Here is a 14,895-nt window from a genome sequence, read left to right as displayed (position 1 = left end):
CACTGAATGGGTGCTGATGCCTTCAGAGGCCAGAGTCATTGGATCCCCCGGGAGTATTGTTAGAGGGGTTGAAACCTACCTGATACAGGTGCTCGGAATTAAACGCGGGTCGTTGGCAAGAGCAGCAAGTGCTCTTCATTGCTGAGCCATCTGTCCAGCCTCGGTAGCTAGCTTTATAAGATGAGTGTGTGTTTGTGTACCAGTTCTGTTTCCATTGCTGAGGACTAGCTTGGATACTCAGTTCCTTATAGAGTCTATCCTCTATCCCTGCATGCATTTAGTTTATAAAATTCACGACACATGACTTACAAGTGTACAGGTGATGAGATGTGTGGATCAAAAGAAGAAATTGAACAAAATTAGTGTGACTTGAGGAGCTATAAAGAAATTGAGAGGAGCCGGGTGGTAGTGGCGGAGGCGTATGCCTTTAAATCCAGCACTCGGGAGGCAGAGGCAGGTGGATCTCTGTGAGTTCGAGGCCAGCCTGGTCTACAGAGCGAGATCCAGGACAGACACCAAAACTACACAGAGAAACTGTCTTGAAAAACCAAAAAAAAAAAAAAAAAAATTGAGAGGAAGACAGAAGAGAGCCCTTTGAGCAGAGTACCACCTCAAAAGGTAACCGTGGAATCCGAAGGAGTGCTGAATCTTTAGGTGTATGTGTATACATCTTGTGTACGTGTGTGGGTACACAGTCATGTGGAGGACAGTGTCTTCCTCCACCTTAGTTTGTGTAGACAGGGTCTCTCACTGAACCCAGCGCTCTTTAGTTGGCTAGGAAGCCCTGGGATCCTCCTGTCTCTGCCTCCCCAGTGTTGGGATTACAGATGTGTGCTGCCTTGGCCAGCTGTTGATGTGGGTGTCTGGGTGTTCCTCCTGCTTGCAGGGAGGCCCTTAGCCAGCTCCACTGAGTCATTTTCCCAGGTCCTCTGCTTAGGTTCTTAGGATGGCTTTTCTCGTCCAGAAGTTAACCCAGAAGAGACGCCCGGGGAAGTTAAAGAAGAGCTTCCCATCAACGTGGGAATGCTGAATGGCGGCCAGCGCATCGACTACGTGCTGCAGGAGAAGCCCATTGAGAGTTTCAATGAGTATTTATTTGCTCTACAGAGCCATCTGTGCTACTGGTAGGTGTTCCGTGGGTGGTGGTGGTTTTGTTTTTGTGTTGTGTCCTTACCTAGTCTTCCTTTCAGCTCCCTGGAGGTGAGTCCAGGGTCTCAGAAGTACTGGCAGCCAGCCTCACCCCAGCTGGCTCCCGTCTTTAAGATGTATCTTTTGAAGCCGTGTGTGACTGCTCATGCCTCTAACTCCAGCATCTGTGAGACTGAGTCTGGAGGCTTTTGAGTGTAGGCAGCCTAAACTACCCACTGAAATCCTGCTCCCCTACCCCACCAAGAAAAAAAAAAAGGAAAAAAAAAAAAAAAAACATTTAAAAGCATTTACAGTAGCTAAGGCACATGCACATTACTAAATATAATTAATTGCCTGATGGAATGTAGATCAGAGTAGTGGTGATTACTAGATTTTGTTAGTATAACAATACAGCTTCATCACCAATGAAACAGAAATAAAGCTAGAAAAATAAGATGGGGCACAGAGAAGTGTTTTTAAAAGATGCTCACCTGTAATCCCAGTACTGTAGAAGCTGGGGCAGGAGGATTGCTGTGACCTTGGTTTTGTTTTTAATGTTCTGAGGAATTTCTCTGTGGAACACTGATAAAGGGATAATTATCTGGCATAAATCACTGTCATCCCTATATGGTAAATAGAATCAAACTAAAGCTCAACAAAATCGGTCATTATAGGGAGCTAAAATAATGCTCTTTCAATGTGTTCTCTTTAAAATGTTTTGCTTGTTTACCTTAAAAACATTGAATTCTTTTGGTTCTCGCTCAGGTCATAAGTCTTGGTGGCATATATGTACCTTTACAGCTGAGCCATCTTACTGGCCCTGCTTGTTTGCCTGTATCCTGGAACTTGAGAGATGAAGGAGGGTCAGGAGCTCAAGGCCATATGCTGCTTCTTTTGAGTTTGAGGCCAGCCTGGGCTACGTGAGACCCTGTCTTAAAGCTCAAAAAGCTAGACCAAAAAGAACGGCCTCTCTTAATCTGGATTAAAAATTGTCTGAGTCGGGAGCTGGAGAGATGGCTCAGCAGTTGAGAGCATTGGCTGCTTTTCCAGAGGTCCTGAGTTCAGTTCCCAGCAACCACTTGGTGGCTCACAGCCATCTCTAGTGGGGTCTGATGCCTTCTTCTGGCATAAAGTTGTACATGCAGATAGAGCACTCCTTCATACATAAAATAAACCTTAAAAAAAATTTCCGAGTGGTTTGAAAATCAAAGGAAGATGAATAATTTTTAAAAGAGCTTCTTTCATTTCATGCCCTGCGGAGTTTCCCCCCACGTAGCTATCATGTTTCTTCTAACAAAGAAAATGAAAGAGGTCTTTTGAAATGTAGATATGGTAGACGTGTTTTTGTCTTATCTACTGGTAGTTCTGAGCGTCTTCATTCTTTTAGCTACAGTGTTCCGTTTAGTCAGTCACAATTGTGCAGCCAGTCCTTTGCTGACCACCTTTGGTTTCTGTCCTTTTACTTCTCCCTCCTGTCTGTGTCAGTCCATCCGCTCACGAGAGCGTCCGTAAGTACACACTTACACACGGAATTGCTGGCGGAAAGCTATGATCTGTAACATTGATAAATGCTGCCAAACGGAAGTCGTCCTTTACAAAAATTACCACATATTTATTGGTGTGGGTGTGTGCATGTGGATTCCAGTGACCTGATTCCGGTCATCAGCTTGGCAGCCAAACTTTACTCACTGAGTCAGCTCCCTAGCCCACATTGTCCATTTTCACATCCTCATCATGTACATAGTAGAATGTTTCCCCATAGCTTTTTGTACATAGGTTTTGTGTGCATTTGTGTGTGATGTATTTACATGTTTATGTACACATGTGCATGCAGACACAGGGATATAATGCACAGTTGTATATGGAGACCAGAGGTCAATGTCAGTGTCTTTCTCAAATGTCTATACCTTATCTTTGAGACGGGTCTCTCACCTGGAGCTCATTGATTAGGTTAGACTGGCTGGTCGATGAGCTGTAGGGAAAAGGCCTTTCTCAGGTCCTCCCTCCCCAAGAACGGAGTTCGTGGATGCATGCCTCCTAACCTGGCTTTTATGTGGCTGCTGGACATCCAAACCAGTCCTCAGGCTAGTGCAGCAAGCCTTCACAAACTGGCCTGCCTTCAAAGTTTCGTGATCTATGAAACCATTGCCACAATCATTAAGTGACAGTACTCATCACTCAAAAGTTTGTGTTCCATTGTAGTCCTCCTATATTTCCAGGGACTGACCTGCTTGTTACTGTCGTGTGCATGTGACATCTGTTTGCAGTCCTTCTTAGTTACTTTTCAGCTGCTGTGACAAAGCACCACAACCAAAAAAGCTTATAAAGGAAACAGCTCACTGGGAGTTAGAGGTTCAGAGGTTGGTCCATGACTACCATGGCGAGAACATGGCAGTGGGCCTGGCTCTGGAGCAGTGGCTGAGAGCTTGTATCTCAAGACAGCAGCCAGTGTGGGGCAGAGGGAGAAAGCCACCTGAGAATGGCCAGACTTTGAAAACCTCAGGGGCCACCCCCGTGGCACACCTCCTCCTAATCCTTCCCAAACAGTTCCACTAGCTGGGGAACAAGTATTCAAACAAAGGGACCTATGCAGGCCATTCTCACTAAAACCACAGAACCAGAATATATTTTCCTTTTTGGTTTAGTTTCACTGAAGGGAATTATTTCAAGATCCATTTGTGTTGTGTATATAATTTATTCCCTTTTAGTAAATGATCAGTATTTCTTTTTTTTTTTTTTTTTTTTTTTTTGGTTTTTCGAGACAGGGTTTCTCTGTGTAGCTTTGCGCCTCTCCTGGAACTCACTTGGTAGCCCAGGCTGGCCTCGAACTCACAGAGATCCGCCTGGCTCTGCCTCCCAAGTGCTGGGATTAAAGGTGTGCGCCACCGCCGCCCAGCCAATGATCAGTATTTCTACTGAATGTATGTAACTCATTTGTCTCTTTACATATGTGTGTTGTTTTTTGAGATAAAAGTCTCACTGTTCAGACCAGACTGGCCTCTAACTTGAGAACCTCCTGAGTGCTGGGATCCTCAGTGTTTACCACTCTTGGCTTCGTATTTGAAAACTTTTTTTTTTTTTTTTTTTTTTAAATGGTGTGGTTTTTTGAGTCAGGAATTCTTCATGTAGCCCTGGCTATCCTGGAACTTTTTTTGTAGACCAGGCTGGCCTTGAACTCACAGAGATCCACCTGTCTTTGCCTCAAGTGGTGGGATTAAAGGTGTTGCCACCATTTCTGGCTAGAGAGACTGTTTCCAAAGAAAACCACAGACAGGCAGACACCCTGGAATGGAAATAGGCTACTGAACTGGGAAGACAGCTATTCAAAAGCCAAATTTCCTGGTTTTTAGAAGCATCCATTAGCCAATACTTTATAAGTTTTTTTAAAGATTATTTTTAGCTAGGCATAGTGGTGCACACCTATAATCCCACCATTTGGGAGGCAGAGGCAAGTGGATCTTTGTGAGTTTGACGCTGGCCTAGTCTACAGAGAGTTCTAGAAAGCCAAAGCTGTATAGTGAGACCCTGATTGCTGGGATTAAAGGCATGTGCCATCACCACCCAGCTACTTGTTCCTATTCTGAAGATGGTTGAGCCTCTTACTATACACATAAGGGCCAGTTTTCCTTCCTTCTCTGGGAATTACCTATACCCTTCATTTTCACTTCTGCCTTAATTACTGTTCTATTGCTGTGATGACACCATGACCAAGGCAGCTTAGAAAAGGGAGCATTTAGTGGGGGCTTGCTTAAAATTTCAGAGGGTTGTTAGTCCATTATCATCATGGCAGGAGCATGGTGGTGGGCAGGCAGACATGGTGTTGGGGGAATAGCTAAGAGATCACATTCAATCCAGAAGATGCAGGCAGAGAAAAACACTGGCCCACCCCCAGTGACACACCTCTTCCAAGGCCACACCTCCTAATTCTTCCTAAACAGTTCCACTAACTGGGGGCCAAACATTCAAACAGAGCCTGTGGGGGCCATTCTCAATCAAACCACAGCTTTTCTTTTCTTCATTTGCATTGATTGGTGTTTATTATGGAAGCTGCACATGCGTTTCCCCAGTTTGTATTTGATATTGCCTGTATTGTCTTATTCTTAATTTTGTGTGTGTATGTCCTGTGCCCTCAGAGCTCAGAAGAGGGCATCAGATCCTCTGAAGTTAGAGTTAGGGCGGTTGTGGGTGCCTGCCCAGTGTGGGTGCTGGCAGTTGAGCTCTGGTCCTCAGGAGAAAGGATATTATGTGCCCTTCCCTGCTGAGCCATCTTTCCAGCCCTGCTTTGGTAATTGATAAGTAGAAATTTTTATTTTTACATTGTCAAACTCCGTGACCTTTGGTTTTTTTTTTTTTTTTTTTTTTTTTTTTTTTGGTCTCACTGTTCGGCCTTGGCTGGCCTGGAATTCCATCTATAAACCAGGGGGGCTGCAAAAGCAGAGATACACCTGTTGTGCCTCCCAGTGTTGGGGATAAAGGCATGTGTCACCACACTTGGCTTGTGTCATATTTAGATCTTTCTTGTCCCTCATCCCTGAAGTATACAGTCCCTTCTGATATTTTATATTCTCAGTTTTACATGTAAATCTGGATTCATTTTAAACTTTAGTCGTATATAGAGTGGGTGTCTTAGAGTTTCTGTTGCTGTGATAAAACTCAAGACTACAACCAACTTGAAGAGCTTAAGGTTTATTTCAGCTTACAACTCAGACCACACTTCCTCCCTGACTGAAGGAAGACAGGGCAGGAACCTGGAGGCAGGAACTGAAGCAGAGGTCACGGAGGATGCTGCTTAGTGACTTGCTCTCCATGGCTTGCTCAGCCTGCTTATTTATTTTGTTTTTCAAGACAGGGTTTTTCTGTGTAGTCCTGGCTGTCCTGGAACTTGCTTTGTAGATCAGGCTGGTCTCAAACTTAGAGATCCATCCACCTGCCTCTGCCTCCTGAGTGCTGTCAGCTTTCTTATACCACCCAGAGCTACCTGCCATGGGGTAACACCACCCATAGAAAGTTGGGCCCTCTCACATCAATCATCAGTCAAGAAAGTGCATCACAGACTTGCCCACAGGCCAGCCTGGTGGGGGCAGTTTCTCAGTTGAGGGTCCCTCTTCTCAGATGACTCCAGCTTGGGTTGAGGTGAGAAATCACTAGCCTGTAAGGTGGGGGAATGGTCTAGGTCATGTTTTGTTTTGTTTTTAATGTGGTTATTTAATTGTCTCAATACTAGAATGTGAGGGTCTAGCTTTTTTTTTTTTTTTTTTAAAGACAGTTTCACTGTGTAGCTCTGGCTGTTCTGGAACTCACTCTGTAGCCCAGGCTGGTCTCAGATTCACAGAGATCCACTTGCCTCTGCCTCCTGAGTGCTGGGATTAATGGCAGCGAGATGATTTCTTCTTCACTTAGTTTAATGGTTTGGCCCATTTGTAGGTTCTTGATAAAAGAATGGAAGGAAACTCAAGGACAGTTGGATTGGCATTCAGGAGAGGAGACAGAAAAGCAGGCTGCTTCAGGAGGAGGGGGACAAGAAAGAGAGTTCTGCTTTCTAAGCTCGGAGTCAGGAACGCTGGCTGGAGCATGGTGGCATATGTCTACAAGTTTAGCGCTTGGGAGGCTGGAGCAGAAGGGTTTCTGAAAGTTCAAGGCCAGCCAGGGTTACTTAACAAAACACTGTCTCAAAAAATGGGAACAGTCTGAACAATGCACAAGGCTCAGCAATGGAATTCTTCAAGTCACAGGGGGTGGGGTGTTGGTGGGGGATCAGAAATAGTGAGAAGGTGAGAAGTATCCAGACCTAGGCTAGTGTCCAGGAGAGACAGAATGCACTGAAAAGTTCTGACTTTGGAACTCGGAAAGTGGGCAGGCTTCGCCATGAAGATTGACAGGGTTTGTCTGAAGATGATGGGGACTGAGAGTTGAAGAATGGCAGAGTTCATTTTATATGTATGTGTATATATATAGAATATATATATATATATATATATTTTTTTTCATATTCTTTTTTCCTATGGGGATTGTGTATGTGGGTGGATACCTGTGTACCCATGTGAGGTGGCCAGAGGACATTTTCTACTTTATTCCTCTGAGACAGTCTCAATGCATCTGGAGCTAGTCTAGTGGCCAGGAAGTCCCAGCAAACCTCCTGTCTCAGCACCTTTACTGTGCTGGGATTAAACAGCCTGGCTATTTATGTGAGTGTTGGGTTCCAAACTCAGATTCCCATTCTTGCCCAGCCAGCCGTCTAGCCACTGAGCCGTCTCTCGAAGCCCCGTTTGATGTTTGGAATTCTGGGTCCAAACTTTATAAAAGTTTAGAATGAAGGTGACCAACTAGAAGACAGCTCACCGTTGTCTCGGGAGCCTCTGGAGCTGAGCACGGTGCTTTACTAAAGCTTGTAACCCTAGCGGTCCAGAGGCCTCGGAGGTAGGAGGGCTTCTGGGACTTCTGGACCAGCCGTAGCTGTAGAGTGAGTTCCAGGGACACTGTGGGCTCGAGTGAGACCCCGCCTCAAGCAAACAGGCAAGGCTTGGGACACCCTTGTCATTTACTACCTTAACGGGGAAGGTGCCAGGACCCGTACCTTTTCCTGCTTCCAGACACAGTGCTTTGCCGGATCACCTCCTACTACTGCCCGACAGTACATCTCTAAGTGCACGGTTTTGCAATACCTAAATAAATTCAAGGTACTTGTATAGATAAATGAAAAGCATATGGCACCAGACTGTTCCATCTTTTCTCAATCTTTTTTTCTACACAGGGAATCCGAAGATACAGTATTGCTGGTTCTCAAAGAGATCTACCAGACCCAGGGTATCTTCCTTGATCAGCCTTTACAGTAAAAATGGTTCGTCTGTGGCTGCTTAATGTAAGTTTTCAATGCAGTGTAGTGTTTCCATGTGAACATGTTACGAGGAACATTGGCACCTCAAGCCCTTATACAGATCTGTATTTGTCCCCACGATCTAGGGTTAATACTCACTCTGAAGACTGGTTAAAACTTGAAGGACGTATCCAGTGCCCACTTAGGGATCAGTGTCTGTTTTATCGTGTGCTTGAGATCCTGAGTTACCCCTGCTCAGCCGTCCAGATAGGGTCCTGGAAAGTCTGTGTTCGACAGTGGTGGTCCTGTGCTTGCTGGTTCCTCAGACTGAACTGCACGGTGACCTCTTCTCCTGCTCTCTCCTGTAGATGGACACCGAGGATCCTTCCTGAAAGTCTGTGCCTGTTGCTGCGGCCACGTCATGTCCTGCATGTTGCCTGCCTCACTCCACGGGATCTTGAGAAGAAAATCCGTTTGGAAATTAGTGGAAAGCAAAAGGAAGACTCATTGCTTTGTAAAAACACTCACTAGTTTTGTAGCTAAGGAGTTTACATCTTTTAATGCTTTAACAGCAGACCTTCCTTATTTAATACATGGAAAGGAATACAGTCTGTTTAGGGGGGCCTAGACAACTTTGAGAGAGGCTTACTCCTTACCTTTAGAAAGTGGACCAGCTTGGGAGTATAGTCTTAAGATTCAGAGGTCCTTAGGGTCCAGTCATTCTCTGTGTTCTCTGCACTGGAAGGCTAAGTGTACTTAGTGGACATGGAAGTACTGTTAATTTTCAGCCAGCCTTCTTTCCTGTGTGTAGTCTCTGAAGACAGGACTAGCTTACTAACTCGTTTGCTCCGGACACTATCAGCTAGGCTCTGGTAGAACCACTGGGGCCGTGTGCTGTTTTCACAACTCCTGCAGCTCCTGTGAATGTGGAGGTTGTAAGAATTGTATGCCTGCCCTCTTACAGCGAATTCCAAACTGGGTGAGATGTGAGGAATTACTGGATAATGCTCATGTTGGAGGTGACGTTGTAAGAGTCGGTCCACTACATGGCCTTTCCCAGCTGTTCATGTTGTCATGAGATCTTTTGGTAGTACTGACTGAAGCTGCCTGCTACTTCCAGCGAGTGAAGGAAGTATTGTGATGTAAAGGTCACTTCTGATGTTGCTGAGGTGGCGGCACAGTGCTCACTTAGAGTTGGCAGTCAGTGTTGAGCACACAGGCTAGCCGGGGAGAGCCCATATTCTGAAAGAAAACCCTCTTCACGGGGTCAGAGGAGCAGCTGTGTGCACTGTAGCTGGATCTGGAGAAGTGGAGTAGAGTTCTCTCGGGAACTAAGTTTTCCCAAGGTGTCTGCTTTTGTCTTTCCTCCCCTTCTTCAGCATGTGCCGGCATCTTCGTTCTCTTCAGGACGGTGCTGCATGCTCCTCAGACCAACCCCCAGAGTCCCACAGCTCTTCACAGAGTGAGTGGCAGAGGAGGAAGTTATGTTTGGATTTCTGTCTTTTTTTTTTTTTGTAAACCTATCATGGTATCCAGAAGCTCTGCATGTAACCCTCACTGAAGCCACCCCTCAGACAGCAGCGGTCTTTACCCTTGTTGGTACAGAAAAGAGGTTAATCACTGTGCCCTGGAGGTTACAGAGGCAAGCCTGGCCTTTCTTTCTCTGCTTATGGACAATGCAGGATAAACAAGCTACTGAGAAGTTCCAGGTGTATGGAATACTTTTTTTTCACACTCTCTTGAGTAGGAATTACTGAGAATCAAGTAGCAGTCATTAAATACTGAAGGGTTTTTGTCAAGTTGCTGTCTTCAAATTTGTTTACTCTTGTTAGCAGAATCGTTACTACTCAGAGTAAACCAAAGTACAACCAAGAATGAGTTCTTGTAACCAAAGATGGGCAGCTTGGCCCCGGAGCGCTAGCTAAACCGCTCTGCTCTGACATGCTTCTTCCCGGCAGTCCGGCATACTCTGACATGCTTCTTCCCGGCAGTCCGGCACACAGTAATTGGAAAGAGCTCGAACCTCGCCATCCACTTGTGGTGTTACTGTGCTGTGTTATGCAAGTGGGGAAGGTGGCGAGGAGCCTGTGGTCACTGTCGGCTGTTTACCCGCATCATTCCTCATGTACAGTCTCTTGACCGAGGCTGGTGTGTAAACTCTAGCCTAACAGCGTTTGTCCAGATTCCTGGCTGCACTCGGTGAGAGATTGTTTCAAGGGAAGATGATAGCACTGACCACCTTGCTGATATTTTGCACTTTTGAAATGCTTGTTTTATATGTGATTATATTTAAGACTTTAGTAAATGCTGAAATAAAACTATTGACCAGTTACTTTCATGTGGCCTTATCATCAAGAAAAATCAACATAGTAGCTATTTTCTCTTTTATGCTAAATTCAAAACAAAAATTTTAGGCAAATAACTAATACATGTTATTTTCCCTTGATTAATGTTTTCATTGCCATGAAGAGATACAGCTCAGAATTTAAAGTGTGGCAATGATAAATGTGTCTGTAAATACAGAAAACAGAGCCTGTCCTTTAGTACCTATAAATATTAGCTTGTACATCAGATACCACACTTAGTCACATATGTTCAGATGAGGATCCAGTGGTGATCTTAAAGTCCAAAAACTCAAGCATACACTTTTTCACTGTCAGATTTACTGGGGGGAGGGGGGCGGGGGGGGGAGGGAATACACTGAAAATATACTTAACCGTATGTTATAGCTGAGTTCATGCACACCTTTAATCCCAGCACTCGGGAGGCAGAGGCAGGCGGATCTCTGAGTTGGAGGCCAGCCTGGTCTATAGAGTGAGTTCCAGGACAGCCAGGGCTACACAGAGAAACCCTGTCTCAAAAACAAAGAGTATGTTACAGGAAGATATACATAAGACAAAATTTTATTTAAAGTATAACAGAGGTAGCTATTAGTTGATCCTCAAAGTGTCACGTTCTGATGATAGCCTATAATTGTTCCATATATTTTTTTGTGAATAGAAGGCAGAAAGAGATATATTTATCTTCCAGATAATATCTGTAAGTTTTCTTTTCTGATGAAGTAAAAAATTGGCCCAAATTGGTGGTTTTATTATTTAAGGCTTAATGGAATGTGGCCACAAAAAGTAAACAGACTTCAGCTGGCATCACCCTTCTTTATAAGGGATAGAGATTAAGATTGGTCATAAAGTCTTCAGGATAAAACGGGGCCATGAGAGTCTCCGTTGTGAAAAGGTCTCTTGAGGGACATCTACATAAATGTAAAGACCCTAGATCTTGGAACACCAATCTTATGGCCCAGCTTTATTAACCTAGAGAAAGAACTCCCTAAAGAGCCACTTTCCAGAACAGGCCCCAGGCAGGGATTGCTCAGGGTCTAGCCTTGGAAGTGGGGCGAAGTGTAGACAGATTCTTGGTGGAGGTGGGACTACAGTGTGGCGGTGTCCACACCTTCACCTCGGGAGAGGTGATAGCCAGAAGTTCTTGGCTTGTGCATGGTGTCCGGTTAGGAGGCTGACTTGCTTGTTCTCCACTGAGGTAGGTTCAGCTAAATATCCAAGTGGTAAGACTCACTGGGCTTCTTCTGTGAGGAGGGGAGTTTGTGCTTGTCCTGAAATGGTTTGTGGCATTCCATATCAGTCAGAGGAGGATAGTACTGCCTGTAGCAGACGTAAGCAAATGCCATTCCAATCATGGACCCCACTAGGACATCTGAGGAGAGAGAAATAGGTCTTAAAAAAAAATTTTAGACACTACACAGTTATAGAGGACTTGGCCCTCCAGGTTACTCTGCTTGCAGGGGCCAAGAAAGACCTCAACCCATGTTATAGTTTCTTTAGAGGGTCTTAATTTTATCATACAGTTATAAGATTATTAGCCACATTGTTCTCAAAACACCAAATCAGAACATACCCTAAGTTACATCAGCATGGGCTGAGTTCAAATCCTACCCCCCACCCCCACCCCGCCACCCCCGAGACAGGGTTTCTCTGTGTAACTGCTTGGGCTGTCCTGGAACTTGTTTTGTAGACCAAACTGGCTTTGAACTCCTAGAGATCCACCTGCCTCCGAGTGCTGGGATTAACCACTTGGCGAGTTAGAATTTTTTAACACAGAAGAATAACAAAGGTTCATGTGATTCTAATCATTTGCTGGCTTTCATTATTTAAGAATTCTGGCCAGGAATGGCCTCACATGATTAGGGTTCCAACACGTGGGAGACTGAGGAGGATAGTTTAATGTGAGGCTTGGGCTAGAGGGGGAGACCCTGTCTTAAAAAATAAGGGGGCCAGGCGTGATGAGACACACCTTTTAACCCAGCACCCAGCAGACAGAGGCAGTTGTATCTCTGAGTTTGAGGCCAACCTGGTCTACCTAGTTTCAGGGCCATCCAGGGCTACTTAGTGAAACCTTGTTTCACAGGGTTTGGGAGCTGGCTCGCAGGTAAGAGCGCTTTCTCGCATAAACAAGAGGACTTGAGTTCAATCCCCAGTACCCACGTAAAAAGCTGAGTCTCAGCCGGGCAGTGGTGGCGCACGCCTTTAATCCCAGCACTCGGGAGGCAGAGCCAGGCGGATCTCTGTGAGTTCGAGGCCAGCCTGGGCTACCAAGTGAGTTCCAGGAAAGGCGCAAAACTACACAGAGAAACCCTGTCTCGAAAAACCAAAAAAAAAAAAAAAAAAAAAAAGCTGAGTCTCCGTTCATGCACTTGTAACCTCTGTGCTGTGGAGGGCAGACAGGATTACTGGTGCCTGCTGGTCATCGGCTCCCCACACGACTGGGGTACACGCACCTGCACATCCACGTGCAGATATCCCATACACAGGTTAATTGCAAAGAATGTTGTGTGTGCGTGTGCATGTTGTGGGGACACGTGGAGGTGAGAGGATAACTCTGGCATCCATCCCTTCCTTCCACCTTTACAGGTGTTCCAGAGATCACACACAGGTCGTCAGGCATGTGCAACAAGTATCTTTACCTCACTCCCCGAGCCATCTCGCTGGCCCAAAAGTTAACTTTGGTTCTCCGTGACCCAGAACGGAACCCAGGCTGTCCACACTCACTCATGTGCTCGTTCATTCAGCAGACACGTAGGAAGCCACTTGGTGCCAGTGTCTAGGGTTCAAACAGGCGGAGCGGAAACTCCCGGGGCACACATAACTGCTCACCTTGCCAGTGGTGTTTGTAGTCACATGTGCGGGACAGCGCAATCACAGCGGCCAGGAGCAGAGGCGCTAGGAAGGCACAGAGCCTCCAGGATTCCCCTCGGCCTTGTGGGGTGAAGCAGTGTAACTTCCCTGCCAGGTAGAAGGAAGCAAAGGCCAGACCAGCAAACGCAACTAGAACAGGGAAGAGCTATGAGTCGTGTGTGTCTGTCGGTGAGAGCCCCAACACTCATGTCCAGATGGGAGGGCAGGGAGCAGGAGCAGGCTTTACCCATCTTGATTACAGGGACGGGAAATGAGGATTTTATTTTCTGCCCCAGTATTTTAAGTAAGAATAGTTTCTGGAGTTGGGGATTTAGCTCAGTGGTAGAGCGCTTGCCTAGCAAGCCCAAGGCCCTGGGTTCGATCCTCAGCTCAAAAAAAAAGAATAGTTTCTGGAATACAAGTTATTACTGTGCACAGTGCTGTAGACGCCTTACTTGTCTGTAAGTGGGAATCCAAAAACTAATAGACCTTACTGGTTCTCGGGAGCTACACAGGTAAGAACCTAAAATGCTCAGTGGCCCCCAACATATAGTAACCCTTGGATAAAGATGAGGCGTTTGTCTTTTGAGACCGGGTTTCTCTGTGTAGCCCTGGCTGTCCTGGATCTCGCTCTGTAGACCAGGCTGGCCTCAAACTCAGAAAGATCCACCTTCCTCTGCTCACCAAGTGCTGAGATTAAAAGTGTGCACCATCACTGCCTGGCCTGAATAAAGATGTTTTATGACTGGCAAGTAAGAAACAGCTCATTCCAGCGAAGCTTCACGGGTTAAACTCAGTCATTTTTAGAAATATGTATTGGAACTGGAGAGTTGCCCCGGCAGCAATTAAGAGCACTTGGCTGCTTTTGAGAGGATCTAGGTTTAGTTCCCAGCATTCACATGGCAACCGAAACTCCAGTTCCAGGGGATCTAATGTCTTCTGGTCTCTATAGTATGCTCACACACGTATCTACATAAAATAATAAAAAGGATTGCAGTAGTTCATCTGAGGTTCATACAGGAAGAGTGTCCACTGGGGAAGCTCTTCCGGCCCTCGTTCACCACATCCTTATCCCCTGTGCAGGTCAGATCGGAATGGGCCAGTCCATCCGGGAAGCACCGGTAGAAGAAATCTGGCCGTGGCCTGGAAGAAATGAGCATAGTGTGAGCACTCCAATCTACTCTTCCAGAAATCCTTCTTCAGTGGTAGTCGATGTCAATAATCCTGTTGACTACTGCTCACGTAATGTCCTAGGCAAAATAATGGAACTGGATTAGGATAGTCACTATACTGAGAAAAGAGCTTTAGTCACGTGGCCCACGTTTAAGGGGGAAAGTCTCGCAGCTGGAGGCTGTGGTGGGAAATTCGGTCAGTACAGGACACAGAGCAGGTGGCGGGCATGTTTAGGACAGGCAGAGGGCAGGGGGAGAGAGTTCTGGCTGAGAAAGATTAGTCTGAGAATAAAGGGGAAAATGCTTGGAGGCTGCGGGAGGTTTGCGTTTGTGTGTCCGGGTTTCTCACTTACCGGCCCACTATCAGCTTTACTGTGTTGGTAACGACACCGTTCAGAGCTAGGGCAAGGCTAGCAGCTGGAAGAGAAAGAAAGACACGGTTAGTGCTGTCTGCTCGGGGAAGAGCAGCTGCCGCCACCCTAGAAGCCCTCCTTTGCTGGAGGATGAATCCAACCAGTACGGAGCACAAAAGCAGCTGTGGCCCTTAGACCCCAAAAACTGGTGTAAACGGCCCGGGGCCGAGAAGCCAGGG

General features: G+C 46.0%; 2 protein-coding genes across 4 annotated transcripts in view; one reads left to right on the top strand and one right to left on the bottom strand.

Moving 5' to 3' along the window:
* The window catches only part of Ddhd2 (DDHD domain containing 2), a 30,544-nt gene extending 20,270 nt beyond the window's left edge, over positions 1 to 10,274 (top strand). Inside the window, exons 16-18 of one of the 2 annotated variants that reach the window (XM_059244250.1) lie at positions 968 to 1,124; positions 7,880 to 7,987; positions 8,311 to 10,274. In XM_059244250.1, the coding sequence (XP_059100233.1) occupies positions 968 to 1,124; positions 7,880 to 7,961 (239 nt within the window). In that variant the 3' untranslated portion in view covers positions 7,962 to 7,987; positions 8,311 to 10,274. Of the gene's footprint in view, positions 1 to 964; positions 1,125 to 7,879; positions 7,988 to 8,310 lie in introns of both variants that reach the window. The other variant, XM_059244249.1, reaches the window with a different exon arrangement.
* A 555-nt stretch (positions 10,275 to 10,829) lies between these two features.
* Nsd3 (nuclear receptor binding SET domain protein 3) overlaps positions 10,830 to 14,895 on the bottom strand; it is a 119,084-nt gene continuing 115,018 nt past the window's right edge. For both annotated transcript variants that reach the window (XM_059244252.1, XM_059244253.1), the window contains 4 exons: positions 14,657 to 14,720; positions 14,150 to 14,274; positions 13,111 to 13,281; positions 10,830 to 11,653 (listed from right to left, as the gene is read on the bottom strand). In XM_059244252.1, coding sequence (XP_059100235.1) covers positions 11,490 to 11,653; positions 13,111 to 13,281; positions 14,150 to 14,274; positions 14,657 to 14,720 — 524 coding nt within the window. In that variant the 3' untranslated portion in view covers positions 10,830 to 11,489. The remainder of the gene's footprint in view (positions 11,654 to 13,110; positions 13,282 to 14,149; positions 14,275 to 14,656; positions 14,721 to 14,895) is intronic.

Source organism: Peromyscus eremicus, chromosome 17, assembly GCF_949786415.1.
Source record: "Peromyscus eremicus chromosome 17, PerEre_H2_v1, whole genome shotgun sequence".
Lineage (NCBI taxonomy): Eukaryota > Metazoa > Chordata > Mammalia > Rodentia > Cricetidae > Peromyscus > Peromyscus eremicus.
The sequence above is the reverse complement of the archived record's forward strand: the minus strand, read 5'-3'. Positions and strand labels throughout refer to the sequence as shown.